Genomic DNA, 15727 nt, shown 5'->3' with positions numbered 1-15727 from the left:
AATAATACTTTTTCATAGAACACAAGTTTTTTTTCAACATGCGTCACTCATTTCCGTGGTAAAATAACAATTTCGCTTCGTTGCGATGGTAATAGGAAAAGTGGCAATGAGCAATCCAAAAAAAATCCTCTAAAAAAATACCTCACTTTGCAAAAATGATTTATCGAATATCTCTTATCTTCAGTGAAACATGAGAATTCAAAGCAGCTTTATTTTTCTCATTCTACACACGGGGAATTCTTTGACTACTTGTTGAAAGAATTCATTTCTCGAAAAATCGCCTACTTTTGGTATGCAAACAATGTGATCAATAAGCATTCAACAAATTTATTTCCTCTTGCCGCATATAATACCTTCATCCTTCTTATATACTCTGCTTTTATTGCTGAGAAGTCTAAAAGCATGCTTCACATACAAATAACTTTGGTAGAAGTACGGTCATAAAAGCGAGGTGCACGTTATGGTTTTAAAAATTGTAAAAATAAATGGTATAATGGAAGGATAAGTATAGGTAATGATTTTTTGACCGGAGGAGAGAAATATTTTCACATTGAATATGTTCACATCCATTTAGGAAAACTATGAGATTACCTCTAAACTTTCGTCAATTTTCTAATAAGTATATGCTGATGTGTTTTGGCACACCAGGTTCTACCGTCGAAATAACCTGAAGAGGTATGAAAGGGACTTTAGAGATTCCAGGCCTCTAAATCATTTAAATTTTCGTCTTTGAGCCGGAAGCTGCGCGTAGCTCGGAAACTCGGCTTACATGGGTTACCTACGTCACATTTAATTGACCATTTTCCGTCCCTGTATATCCGCCTACCACTCAACCGCTCAACTACGATTAATATCGTACAGCGGCGGTTTACTTTGAGCAGTGATAAAAAAAAAATATAAAAAAATATTCGGATATACCGTTAGGTTAAATCCCGTATATCTTTGTATATAAATCGGATGCGGTATCGCGTTTTAGAATCGAGGGTATTTAAAATGTTTAGATGACGCTCTGGGACAGACCTCTGTCCATTTCCCCAGGCCGTCAAAATTTCCACACAATCGCACTTCCTGCAGGGTAAACAACCATGCGGCAATACGAATCAGCCCGGGAGAGGAGATAAGGTGAAAGGGAAGGAGGGGAAGGGGGGGGTCTCTATCCCCCCCATCCTCTCTCGTTCCCCCTCCACCCTCACCCCCCTCCACCACCGGCGAGGAACGAAAACACTGGAGGGGAGTGGCAGTTGGCTGGAAGCAGTGGATCGGTGAGGTTCCACCACCATCACGCACTGCACTGCCGAGGACCGTAAACAGTGCAGTGCCACAGTGCGTGCTTATGTTTCTGTATGTTTCGGTGCTAAACGTGTGATAAACTCCTACTTGGAGGTTGGTACCGAAAGGGGTGCATTAAAAACCTTTCACGTACCTCTCGTGGAAGCCTGTGATACAACGAGAGACGCAAACCCCTCTCGCCGGATACAGCAGCGTCGAGAGCAGAGCCCAGATCTTCCGCCTGCCTCGCTCCACGTCCCTTCCCGCACGCGAAACGCCAGTGGCGGGCTTCGGTGCGCGACGCTCCCGGGAGGAATCCAGTGTAGTTGGCGGTGTTGGTGTTGGTGGTGGCGGAAAGGCACAACTCCTCCCGTCCTATCCTCCACGAGGAAGGGACGAAATAATTCCGGGAGAGGACAGATTCTTCTCCGGGCAAGGGGAGCGGCGAGAGCATCTGTACGTGACGTGATTACGCTTAATTCCTCTGTCTTCCTTCCATTCCTTTCGGGGGGGCAAGACCCGACTTAGTAGGGGGCTGGGCGCGACCTCTGACCCATTTACCTTCGGAGCAGCGTCTCCGTCGAGGGTGACTCCGTATCGCTCTGTGGGAGGAAAGATGAGAGAAGAGCCAACCTCCCCTTCGTTCGTGTCCGTGCATTGTAAAGAGAACTCTCATCGAGTCAAGGAGGTGGGATGGGTTTTTGTGTCTATGCCCGCGCGAGTTCTCTCGAACGTTAGCGGGGTCAGATCGGCGCGACTCGTCCAGTTAAATCGAGCGTGGCGAGGAAAGCCAAGAAGCCCCCAGCACGTTCAATGAGGTTTCGATTACAGGCCGTCCGTTTCAATTGCAGGGAACGACGTTTTCGTCCTTGCGTCGAGGCGAGGGTCGAACTCGGCGCCTTTCAGGTTAGGTGGCTTCAGAGTCCTCCTCCCGCTAACTCCTGCTTGATTGCCTTAATTACGGAAACTCGGAGATGAAGCGAATTTCGCAATGGAATGGTCATCTCTCTTCTAATCCAAGGAATCGCTTGAATAAGGATACTCTTTTGCAACACATCTTGTATCAGACAAACCTGCCGCTGGCTCAACACGCTTCTCATCTGCGATAGGGACAGTAAGGGCCGCTAGTAAGGAGTGGATGTGAATTTACGCGAAAGGTCCGTTTTATCTCAATTCCAAAATAGCAAAAAGTTCATCCAAGATTCCTGTTTTGATAAAAAATATCGTAATTTTATACCTATTTTGTAGGTAAAAACAAACATTATTGATTCATTCTTATTGTAAACAAGTGTGGAAAGGATATACTTTCGATCAGCATCCAGATTGTTTATTACGGAGGCTTCCGCGGTGAGTTGATTGGTGATGGTTTTCCGGGTTTACACCGCGTTGATTCATGTTTTTGCGGAAGACAGTTTCGGGCGCGTTCCAGCTCCCGTCTTCGGGTCCAAAATGCCCGAACCCGAAGACGGGAGCTGGAACGCGCCCGAAACTGTCGTCCCCAAAAACATGAATCAACGCGGTGTAAACCCGGAAAACCATCACCATCCAGATTGTTTAATGAACTCCTTGTATTCCATTATGATTTTACTCGGCATAAGTAAAGGTCCACATTAAATGTTGTGGAAAAACTCGCGAGCGGCAATGTCTTCTTGTCGATAGAAAAAATGGTGAAAAAACGGAGACACCTAGGACCATTCACAGGATTGACCTTCTAATACAATTAGTTTTTACTCTTAGATATGGTGCATGGCTATGACAAAATTATAGGCTTAATTTCTTAGATGATTTTAATGTCTAGTTCTACATATTAATGCACTAATAATTCCTCTTGATATTAATACCCTCTTTTCTTTCTCTAGGGTGTGAGGGGATAGACGGTGGTGTCAAGGTGGTGCTGCTGCCACCCCCTTCGTCACCATGGCGGTCTTCGGTATGGTGTCCGCGGTAGCGGGCTTCGTTAAAGTTCGCTACCTCGTGGACAAAGCCATCATCGACAATAGCATCTTCCGGTCTCACTACAGGCTCACTTCTGCCTTCCTCTTCGTCTGCTGCATCATAGTTACGGCCAATAACCTCATTGGTGAGTCACCGCGCACGCTAGCGTCTTGAAAATGCACGACACAACTCCAAGAATCCCTCATCCTGGCGACGGCCATCGAGATCTCTTGGCTAAGCGTGCTGTTTTACTCGGGGATTTACGTGATGATCCATGTCCGAGATACGGCCACTGGGAATTCTTCAACGGCCCGTACCGCCTGTTTGCCACTCTATAGAGTGGCTTAATTTAACCATCGTTTACTGGCTTTAATTGCCCCTTTTAAGACATAACAGATCTGGGTATAGGATACGTCTTAGAAAATGTCATATCTATGCACATAGTTGGTATTGCTTCCATTATAGACTGACTACTTGAAAAATTGCTTCGGATACTTAGTCACCAATTTCTATTCACCTGTGCCTTTATCTGATGATTCATGATGGTACCTATGGTTTGTAAGTAACGTTCACTTAATAAAATATTGTTGAAGAGAAGAAAAAGACTCTGAGGCTATATTTAATGTATCACATAGAAAGTGGCAATCACCGATGCTTTAAGGGTTACATGGGTACGTTTCAACTGGCGTTAAGATGACCTCTACTACCAAATTTTGACATATTCACTATTGAATTTTTGAATAACGATTAGCAATTATTCCTAAATTCTCAGCTCTCGAATAACTAGCTAAATACATTTTTTCGAAAAGACAGAAGGAAATCTACTGATTACACAGAAAACGCAAATGTAAATTTTGCATTGCATGCATAAAAAAGCATTTAACATAAGTTTTCGATGGTAATTCATTATGATGGAGTAATTACAAAACTATTGTAAAATTCTACAATTAAATTGTGAAGGTGGAAAAATGTGGAGGGTTCCAATGTTTATAATCTCTTTTTAAAATATCGCCTTTGCTTAAACAGTTTCCCCAATACTCATGCAATATAATTATGTTTCTGACGGTCGAGAAATCACTGTAATTCTTAAGCGTATAGAAATCACAATACAGACTTCAGTTTTTCAATCAACAGAAAATCAGCCGTTATGGATTTTTAGCGGTGACTACAATCAATTTTTGGGAAGGAATTAGAATTTAATAAGCTCGGTTGCACACGGGGTCATATTTTCGCAGCAAATGGTTCAATAACCTCGAGAGAATGATGATGAATACGTTATGTTTTTATATTCGTGCCTAATCTCATCCCTATACTTCTCTTCTATTTCACAGGCGACCCTATCAGCTGCATCACGGATGGAGCTATACCACCTCACGTGATCAACACATACTGCTGGATCACGAGCACGTTCACGCTCCCTCACCAGCAGGGGAAGCCGGTGGGGACGCACGTGGCTCACCCCGGCGTAGCCACATACGTCGCCGGCCGAGACGAAACCTTCTACCACTCCTACTACCAGTGGGTGCCCTTCGTCCTTTTCCTACAGGTCAGTACCCCATCAATCCCCTGATAAATGGGGCCTGATTCTGGTTCTTTCTGGCTATCGCCAACGCGATTTGTCGAAAAGATTGGCGAACGCTGTATGAATTCGTATTCTCATTTTCAATCCCTAGCTATTTCGCCAGAAATGCTTCGCTTCGTCCCTCTGGCGACGAAAGAGTCATTCTCGTTCCGCTTGGCGAGAATAAAGCGAACGTAAACATTCACCAAGAGCGAATTTCGCTTGCGACGACAATGAAATCGCTCCAGCGGCTTTGCGAAAGAATTGACGAGAGACAGACTCATAATTTTTCTGCCGCTTTACATAATTATTATGTTGTAATTTTGGCCTTAATTGTAATAAAGATGTTTGGCATACAACCTTTTGTTGCCTTGGCGAAGCGAAGACCTGGCCGAAAGGTGAACGAGAATCAATGCCCAGAGGAGTAATAAATCCAAGAAATATTGCCCATATGATCATTTATCAGCGGAAATAGTCTCCGCAATAAGTCCATTACTACCGCACGTGACTTTTTCCATTCACCTCTGCCTTTATCTCGTTATCGACACAAATGCGCACTTTAATGTGCAGATGTCTTCCCGATTCAATTTCTGTTCATATTTCCATTCAACGTTGGTAAGGAAAGTGAAATCAATGGGGTGTAAAGAGTGAATGTGTAAAGATAAAGTTATGAACTGCTGCGGATATGTTAAAGATTTTCACCCAAGAAAGACAACCAACAACCAACTGTCTTAAATTCTAATAAATAAATAAAATTCATCACAAGAATGAAGAGGCCATCAAAATCAGTTGGAACTCAGGAAATCTGCCTTCAAATGAGGACTCTAGGATGGCTGTCCTTGTTCATTGAACCGATATTTTATGACGTAGTTTTTCCGGCTTCACACATGAAGAAATTGACTGAAATAGCTAGAGTGCAATCTTGGAGACATAAATGTCTCGAGATTTAAGACGCCTTGAGAATCATTTCAAGACTCAACAAAATGGTGAATTGCGATGGCAGATATAATCGACAATTTTATCAATCAAACGCCATTATTTTTTGATTCAGCGGTTACTATGATCATCATCATTCCTACTAACCTCTAAGAGTACTATCTATGGGCTGCATCATGGTACCCAGCCTATTATGAAGTCTGGGGCGAGAATTGAGACCTTGATTCGAAGCAATCTCTACATGTACGAATCGACGGAGGCGACGGATTGTGCAACCTGATTTCATGACGGCATATGAATCTGGAAAGTCAACGCCCACGGTTCCGTTTTTTTCACGATAGTTCGATGACCTTATATTCCATATTTCCGTGAATAAAGGTAGACGGAGAGTACTAATTTAACAAAAGAAAATCGGGTTGACGCTGTTGAACGAAATATTTCCTTGTCTTACGCAACCTATGAATATGAGCACGGTTTGAGCTAGTGATGTAAGTGGGCAACCCGTTACTCGTTTACATAATTAACGAGGGAATAGAGCAACTTCGATAAAGTAGGTATGATCATGGAAGTACTTAATCCGATTCATGATCACCTCTTATTGCCTTAACCTCTTGCGTATAAACACTTTTTAATTTAAACAGTTATTATATTATGGTATAACAAATCAGTATATGTTATCAATACTTACCTACAGAATTTACAATATTAGTACCTGAAGCCTGTCCAATACTCATTGGAGATATATTTCCAATTCTTGAATGATAAAATAAAACCATAATCCCACAGAATCACTAAATGTAGATAATTTCTTCAACCATTAAACTATTAGTTTTTTATAAACAAACGTGGTTTTTATGACAATGTAATCGGCGATAAGACTTTGGAGAACAACTAACAACAAGACGCAATTATTATACGCAGATATGTGTTCTGAGTTTGAGTTTACTCGAATCACAGCACCCGGGACTGCAATGAGGTTACAGAGGGAAAAGGTACGCTCATATAAAGATCACGTATTTCTCTCGATGGCAGGTATAACTCTTGCCTTTCACTTCTCCAAGTTCTTCGTCATTTTTGCTTCGCCATGTTATTGCCGCCATAGTAGCGCTGTTGCGAGGAAAACTTGAACGACTGCTGATGGGGTTTGTGGGCCGATTGCCATGCAATGTCATCTCGAGCCTCTTCGTGGACTGGCAAAGGAAGTGACAGAGGAATGCTTGGAAAAGACAGGGCTCGCGACACAAGGGCGCCAGCTAATTTAATCTTCGCCTTCGCGGGAGTAGTATCCAACACGTCAGCTGGTCTTTATCAATTCGCCTAATTCATGCGATTAGGATTTTTCAACGCCTGTAGTAAGCAACAGATATTCGAGGGTTATTTCAAGGAAAGCTGATACTGATACATCTCCTATCGGCTTCGCTGTGCGCGAGGATATGTTCTCCCAAATGGTATCTATATATGACAAGGAGACACGCACGGAAAGTTTTTCTGGTTGGATACTCATTACCACCGTTGCACTATAATGAATGTTCTCTTAGCGCAAAGAGAGTTTCATTTCAATGGGTTCGTTTGTTTAAAAACAGAAAAACTAATCATCGTATCGATTAACGTTCGTTTTATAACTGAGGCTGCATAAGGCAATGACAGAAAGGTGAGAAAGGATTACTTTTGAGGGTGAAAGAAATACCAGGGTAGAAGTATTTTTGAAATTCAATTTGCTACTCCCTGATTTCTCTTATGAAAATTCCAAAGCTAGATTAAGTAAGATGAAAACAGATTTTCCTCAAGTTCCTCTTTCACTTTTACTGGTGGGATAAGCCCTCAGCATTTGTTTGAATGATTATCAGCTCGCTGCACGGAGTAACAGAGCGCAGATAAAATTCCGCTCTTTTTGTTATCATCCTCTAGATTTCGGCCAGCTAGTTCAATTTTTGAGCAAAATGGGGAGCTGGTTTGTTGTTCATTATCATAAATCAGTAAATTCAGTTTAGAACTCAACAAAAGACGATTCGTATAGATTAATATGTAAGGCAAGAGCTAACCACCCTCCGCCAAACACTCCCATCTCCCCTCTTCGCTTCAACTTCGGCCCTCAACTCCCACGCCAGATGATAGGAGACGGTCGCTCCGCCGGGCTACGATCCACAAGGCGAACTCATTATGACGTTTTATCAAGCGACCCCAAGTTGCCACTCCAAGGGATATTCTCATCCATTTCCACTCAGCCATTGGTCTAGCTACGCGAGTGTAATCGAGAGAAGGAGGGGGTGGGGTAGGAGATAGGTATGGAGGGCGTGTGCGGCTTTCCATGCGCCTGCAGCGTTGCGACACGAGGCCTAGATACCCGTGACTATGCAGATCCGCCGTCCGTGCCACCTCAAACCAACCACTTCTCCCCTCCCTGCACGACTTTCCTCCTAGCCTCAGGAAAATGTAGGTATGCGGCGGTTAAGGCCTTTCGCTATCCTGCAAGAAGTTCTATGGCTAGAATGACGTGATTACCATTGCCGGGCATGCCATTATATTTTTGCACAAGGCTCACGATGGCAAACGATCATAAAGGTAGCTCAAAGGAGCAATCTACCACAATTTAGGTTATCAATAAAAACGGATACCTACGGGATATATAACGAAATTCATACCCCTGCGCGTAAACTGTTCCTAATTTTTTTTAGGTAGACGGTGAATAAATATTTACTCCTTCTTTGTGAATTCAATGCTCATACATTTCTCAATTATTTTTGCCCAAGCCTATCATCTCCTTAGACTAACATTCATATTATTTCATTAATTACAATCCTGATTCTTTGTTATGGGATATGAATTTCTATTCAGAGGCAGATGATGACCTTCCAAACTAGAAAAAATTACTGGTGTAAGAAAGTAATTGAATAATTTATGCAACTTTACATTTCATCGCCAATTGAGCGGTAAGAAACAAATTATCAACTTTTACCTTGTCATCTGTCACCATATCGCTAGATGGACGTGATTCCAGTTTCATCACGAATGGGTGCAACAAAGTATCTTGAAGAGACTTCTAAAACAACATTGCGTACAAGGAGAGATTGAAACGTTTCTTCCTTTCAAAGATCCTCGAGGTCCAAGGTCATTTAAATTCACGTCTTAGTGCCGGAGGCTGCGACCAGTTTAGAGCGTCGTCTGGCTTAAAAATGTGTGATCAACGTCATGTATCCAGGTACGAGGGAATACGTGAGGGAAAAGATAAGAAAGTCACTCGTGAATGCAAGTGTCCAGCTCTCGGAGCATGTAGCAAGTGCGTGCGCATTTCTGCCTACTTGCTCTCGTTAATCTCATGGGGAAGGGCTCATCGCTTTCGTAACCTCCCCGTCATGCCTAGAAGGTGCAAATTCGATGCGGGCAGCGTATTGGACGCATGCTAAAGCGTTTAACACACTCACGTTGTTTGAGAATGATTTCGGCGGAGGTGAAAGCCTATTCAATCGGTTACGCGGCCCATTCCTTTTTTACTACGGTATTTACAGGCTCTGCCAGCCAAGTGTAGCAAGACCCTAAATTTTTATTTCCAAGCACGCTATTTATAAGAAGTTTATCGCCGTTGTTCAGCTATTTTAATATCGGTCGTTTAATGAAATGTACGCGTGTATTAATTTCTTTGGAAATAAATGTGAGCCGTTCAAGTAGAAAAAAGTAGTTTCGATGTGGATAAAGAAGATAGCTATAGTCCAAAACTCTGCGTGAAATTGTTTGCGAAAGCCTTAATTTGGCATTTTTCAAGTTAATTGACCCAGGAATGCAGACGACCAAAAAATTTGATGAGTAATATTGTTTAAAATGTTATTCGGTGTAAGTTTATTTCCATCAGACAAATACAGATGGATAACATGCTGGTCGCATTTTATTCGATCCAAGCCCGCTTCTCAGTTGAAAGTGCTGAGAATACCTTTCATAAAATATTTATTGATGAGATTGAATCTCTCCTTGATACACTAATTTTTTTCTTCTCATGGTATTATTTATCTTACCGAAAAGAAGGCGAAGTAAACCCATTCAGTGTTTCCAAATCAAATTTAAATTTACTACAACTCAAAATAAAAATATTTTGTGAAGGTATGACATGACACTTTTATCGTAGCCCACTTCCTTTCTCTGTGTTATCTAATTCCTAATCCCTTTCAACTGAATACATCGACTGATTCTCTTCACGAAAACAAATGTCACAATGCCGGATAAGATTCATCAAGAGAGTTGTAGCCGAGGTATTGAAGCCCAACGTGCCGCATTCAAAAGTACAGTTAGAATGTATTTTTTTTGGTCCACTCCCATCTTCAGCTTCCAATGAGTCAGGATTACCGGGAAACATCGGGAGCCGACCCGGTTTTCGCGCGGCGCAACCAATTCGCTCGTTGCAATCTCCACCCACGGCGCCCATGAATTAGAACCGCGGGCGACTCCCCACAGGTGGCGCTGCTTGCAACAGAGCACTCAACCAGAGCCTTTCCCGGAATCTCCTGTCGAGACGCAATCACAAGTACGGGTTTTGGGATTTTTTTAGGTCGGTGACCTTATTCTTTCATATTTCCTACGTACAACCGCGAGCACAGAAGGATTTCCTTCCCGAAATCGGTTGATGAATCCGATCTCGCAATCCCACTATGCACATCTATACGAATCAGTAGCATATCGTATGTACGTTGTAAGTTAGGGGACAGCTTAGATTAATGTAACGTTGGGTTAGACTACCGCCTTCAACGCGCTGCGCACGGAGGGTATGGGCACGGTTTTAGGTTAGGAGAAGACCTGCCAATGCTTTGTATATATTTTTAATATGTTAATAAACTAAAGATTCTAATTTAAGCCAACCCATGATACACTATGTTTTAAGCTAATATTACATAATAAAAAATAAAGAGGTTACGTAAGAAAAAGTAGATGATTAGAAGTACTTCAACATAAAGTACGAACAACAGTCAGAATAAACACTTAAAAAAAAGTTCATACTTAATTTCGATCCGCGGACCTTATTGAATGTTTATAGATCTATGAAATCGCTCTCTTATCGATAGAGCATCCATCTTTTAGATATTTTAGACTTGAACAACCCTTCCGGCGAAATCCTTCAGCCCGTGATTAATGTCGACTACCACTGCTATTGCTTAGCGCTGATTGATAAGCGGCTAGTCGAAAACTTATGAGGAAAGTTTTTAAGTCCATAATAGAATAATTAGCGATCACTAACGCAGCTATTAATCATCCTCTTTCATCGGGGCAAAAAAGCTTACTACTCTTTGACTAATAATCAACATGGGGTTATTTGAACTCATTAATACTTTCAGTTCTGCACCGAAACTATTTATTTTAAAGTATACCGGGTGATAACTTTTACGGGAGTCACCCGCAATACACAATCGTGCGAAATATCCACTCCAGTCGACCGGAAATCGGGGGATCCGGGTTCGAATCCCGGTCAAGACGAATGATTTTTTTCTCTGTGGATCTTTCGCACGAAACTATTTATTACAAAAAGAAATGTAATGTTTATACAGACAAGAAAACTGATGCACAAAATCTCAACATTTTACTTTGACGTCACGGTGATTATTCTGTAAGTTTTAAGTAGGCTAATGAATTTCACATGTTCGCAACGTTCAAAATTTTTCACAATGACAAAGGCATTCCAGGTTGGTTATTACGACCGGAAACAATTCAAAGGGTTGAATATAACGTTAAGAAGAACAGAGGAGTCTCGATCTGTCATATTTATGAGTGAGAGAACAATAGGGTAATTATTCGAAATTGGCAAGGGAAATTGCTCGGATAAACATTTATAACTCAGGATAGTTATGACGCGATTTTAGAGATTAGTTTCTACGGCGTAATGTATGAGATGGGTACGACGATTATCTCCGCGTTCATCCCATTACAAAGAAAATTTGGTCCTCACAGCGCGGCAGGATGGATGCGACTCTCGCCAATCTTTGTTGCCCGTGATCAAGACGCTGCTTACGTCGATCAAGATCTTTCACGAGCGGGCTGGGCTCCTTATGTTCCCTCGTGCAGCCGCGAGGCAGCGTTGCCGAATCGCACTTTCGTTGCGCAATGATATGTCCTGACGGACTACTCCGCGAAATTCCGCTTCCAATGGCAGAGAGTGGTGTATAATTCTGAATTTTACGACTCCGGGTCACTTATGTGTTATCACTTACCCAGAACTGTGTCCAATCAAATGTTCACCTCGTCGTTATCCGTGAATTAAAATCGAATAGAACGCTTATAGCGAAGTAGGCACCCACTCTCTTCTCATCCCAAGTGCTTAATTCGACATTTCCAACGGAGACTGTCAAAAGATATCAGTACGAACAGATTTTATGGCATGTATGTTCTCCTTTACGAATGATACATCACTTACGATCCTTGCAGCGGTCATATTCTTTACGTGGCATATTACTTGTTTAGAACATATGCTATTTAAATTCGAGATATTCAGAGAAAACCCTCGCCAAATTTGCCTGTATCTTAAACATGAAAATTTAAAAGAAAATACCGAGGCAAAAATTTAAAATTTGAAATGCAGGCAAAAACTGACTTAGGTCCAATATTACCATCTGAAAATTTCAAGATGATAGCCTACTTTCTACTCAAGTAAAAAGCAGTGAAATGAAGACAGATGGAGGATTAGTTGGCATTCTGTTAACTCCTAGCTCTAGAGATGGTTCGTCTCGGGACGTATGTTACAACTGTTTACTTATTAACAGCATCTTGTATTCTACCCCATTTCTTAAAAAAACTAATTGCTTACTTCGGTATCCGCACTCAGAATGACAATTTTTGTTGAAGAAAGCAACGTTGCAAGCAGATGCCGCTTTTTGCCAACGATTCAATTAAGCTCAGGCGAAAACAACACACACTGGCAATTCGCCATGAATGGTGTTCTACGGACAATGCTCTTGTTTCAGTTCGCCCGAAAAATTAACTCGCATTCTTGTCTCAAGAAGTTTGGGGCATTTTTGGCAATTTTGCCCGTAATTACTGAGAAGGTGGGTGGGTCATTCATTTTTCTCAGATACTTTTGGGCATTAATGGACGTTATTTTCTCCGAAAAGAACACTAAACACTTAATGAAGCGCACCATAAGGAGAGTCATGTTAGGATGGTGGAGTGGCAAGCTATTTCGCTGTGAAAGCACGCACGTGGAGCATGGCAGGGCACGTATCCGGGAGTGGGAGCTACAAGGGCTCCAGCACAACCCGAAATGCCTTCCAGTTCCTGAAAAAAATTATAGCCGACCAATCTTCACTCTTAAAAGACGCGACACATATTGACATAAATTATCAGATCCGCTGTTGCAGACTTTTTGGAATACTTTCGTCAAGCCTGAAGGAATGCTTAAGGATTTTCAATCATATTGATTCATAATATCCCACCGGTCTCAACATTACTGTATTATTATCAAGGATACCTACAAACAAATTTCAAAGAACAGAGTACGAACTCCCTGAAGACCGTATCATTTTAAATTACTCTTGAAAATGTCAATTAGACTTTAAAACCGGCCGCATATCAATCAATAAATACATTTGAAAATGTCTGAGTGATTCATTTTCATATAATTCAACTTCGTGGTTTCATGGTTTCATAAATTCGTGCTTTCGTAACGGTATTGCTTCTTTTTCGGCAGTTATAAGGGATTACTGGATCGCTACCATTTAGGTAGACAAACCCGAAACAAATTTCGAGCCGCGTGCCATCGACGTAGACTAAACGTGTATGCAAGGTGGAACCGCTGAGGAGGGAGAGAGAGAGAGAGGGAAGAGGTATTTCCAGACGACGGGGGAGTCTTGAAGTGAGAGGGAGGCGAGGGAAGTGAGAGAGGGTGGGATGACCGGCAGAATTCCAGCCTCCTCGGGCGCTCTTCCCCGGCAAGGACGCCGTCTGGGCAAAGGTGCAGGCGGAGAGAGGAGGGCATTCGGGCGGGCGGATTCGGGTGGCGATCAAGCCTGTGACGCCCACGCTCAGCCGAAGGAACTCGCCGGGCGCAATCGCATGGTGGCGAGATATTCGAGCCTGTTCCTTTCATGAGGGGAACAAGTTCGCTTGTCTCGGAGGGCTCTCTTAGTTCTGTGTCATTTTCGATAGGTCTGATTATTGGTATAATTCGAGTGCAACATAATGAAAATAGTGAAAGATAAAGTTTATGAAGATCTGCTCTATTTACAACAGCGCAAGAACGGGCGTCGGAATTGCATAAAATAATGGTACACGTAGCGATTGCTTCAAAGAGGGAATTAACGAGTTGAACCTTACATTATCAGATAGATCTGACTTTCGATGCCGATGACAAGCATAAGCAGCATCATGATGATGGGTACTCATTGGTTGATAGTTACCTAATCGATTTCAGAATTACCATCCGCAAGTCAGCTCCTATCCGATAGTCGGCCGAAAATAGAAAATCATTCAGAATTGAAGGTCATCGTCGATTTTTGACTGTGATTGTTATTGGAATCCATAGGCTAACTTTGAAATCCACGATCGACGTTATTTTTTCACCAATGTCAATGGATGGCTATTGACATCGTTGTCCATCGACTGTTTTCAGTAATCGAATGATAACATCATCAAAATCGTCAAACGAAAAAAATCCACGTTCCTGTATGCAAATACCAGCAGGTGTTGGCAAAGGAGATGGGTTCAAGGCTAGGGACGCCGATTCCGTCCGTCCGCCCGGGGCGCCACGGTTACGTGTTTGCGTCATTACATGCGCATTCCGAAATGCTGTACGACCCTCCTCTTTTCCTCCACGTAGACGACGGTGATTATGTCCGACTGTCGCGTGTCGCGACACATTTCCGGTCAGCGGCATTTTAAACACCCATTACACCAAGGTCCCTCTGCCGTACAAAGACGTGATGAGAAAACGCAAATAGAGCAGTTTCCAAAATAATGTTGTGGAGGGAAGTCGATTTTTGGGAAGCAAAAATATGAATAATTGGAAAAAGGAAAATGGTGCCCGTAAAGTGCGTTCACGAAGATAAAAACCGAGACAAAATTGCAGTATTGATGCAAGAAAATATATTAACAAAAGCGATGGATTGTCTTTACCATAATTTATCTAAAATGGCAATTCATGTCGTTTTGTATTTTTCTCTTAAGGTTAGAATTGGTTAACCATGATATGAAAGGTGGGAAATATACCTCTCAATGAACGCCCCCAAAAATTACTCTTATAGAAATTACCAAACATTATTCATTGGCGGAAGAAGTTCAGCGTTAAAGAAAGCTTTATCCATGAAGTGTTCATTTTTTTTATTTTTTTTATTTTATTAGTGTTAAAGAAAGCAAGTTAAAGGAAGGCGATATCCGCAGTGAGTTACATATTATTTCTAGTATCCTGGTTTCAATTAATCAACCGTTCTAATTTTGTAAAATTAATGATAACACTAGAAATGACATTACTAGTCAATTATACAGCCTAACACTTTTATCGACTCGTTACCATTAATATGATCTATTATAGCACTAGCAAGGATCTATCACCAATCGTTCTCTTCTCGCATTGATACTTTATTTTCAATTTCAAGAACATTAATGCGAATAATCCTTATCGCTGTCAAGTTGATACCCCTGAAGGATACTTAGGATTCACTTTCTATTTGAGCAAATCTACTAGATTTAGTTCCTACTAGACCAGTTTCAGAGCTGGTTGATTTCGGCAAACACCAAAGTAAAATGTGCAGCTAGTATTATAAGATCTAATAAGAAAGAGCATTAAAGTATTTATACGTCAATTTAGCTATCTGCTATCTCTGCTATAAACAAACTAGAGGCCAACACCCGAAAAATTCAAGAGTGTCCGCGTATGCTTCACGTTCTCTTTTCTCGCACGACTGGCGCTTTGCAAGCGAGGAAGGCGTACGTACGTCGCGTCGTGCTCCCCTTACAGGTGGCACACTCAACGGTACTCCAAAAATGTACGTGGTCTAGCCGTGTGCGCTGGCCTTTTTTTTTTAAGCCTCCCCTGTCTCCTATACGTGTGTTTACAAT

At 42.0% G+C, this 15727-nt stretch overlaps 2 protein-coding genes across 3 annotated transcripts in view; one reads left to right on the top strand and one right to left on the bottom strand.

Moving 5' to 3' along the window:
- The window catches only part of LOC124163669 (dedicator of cytokinesis protein 3), a 166208-nt gene that overhangs the window by 134914 nt on the left and 15567 nt on the right, over positions 1-15727 (bottom strand). The gene's annotated exons all lie outside the window — the stretch shown is intronic.
- The window catches only part of LOC124163679 (innexin inx3), an 87132-nt gene that overhangs the window by 64885 nt on the left and 6520 nt on the right, over positions 1-15727 (top strand). Inside the window, exons 1-3 of one of the 2 annotated variants that reach the window (XM_046540744.1) lie at positions 1229-1725; positions 3129-3349; positions 4536-4750. In XM_046540744.1, the coding sequence (XP_046396700.1) occupies positions 3187-3349; positions 4536-4750 (378 nt within the window). In that variant the 5' untranslated portion in view covers positions 1229-1725; positions 3129-3186. Of the gene's footprint in view, positions 1-1228; positions 1726-3128; positions 3350-4535; positions 4751-15727 lie in introns of those variants that run through there. The other variant, XM_046540752.1, reaches the window with a different exon arrangement.

The sequence above is a fragment of the Ischnura elegans genome, chromosome 1, assembly GCF_921293095.1.
Source record: "Ischnura elegans chromosome 1, ioIscEleg1.1, whole genome shotgun sequence".
Taxonomy (NCBI): Eukaryota; Metazoa; Arthropoda; class Insecta; order Odonata; family Coenagrionidae; genus Ischnura; species Ischnura elegans.
Note: the sequence above shows the minus strand (reverse complement) of the source record. Positions and strands in the feature narration are given on the sequence as shown.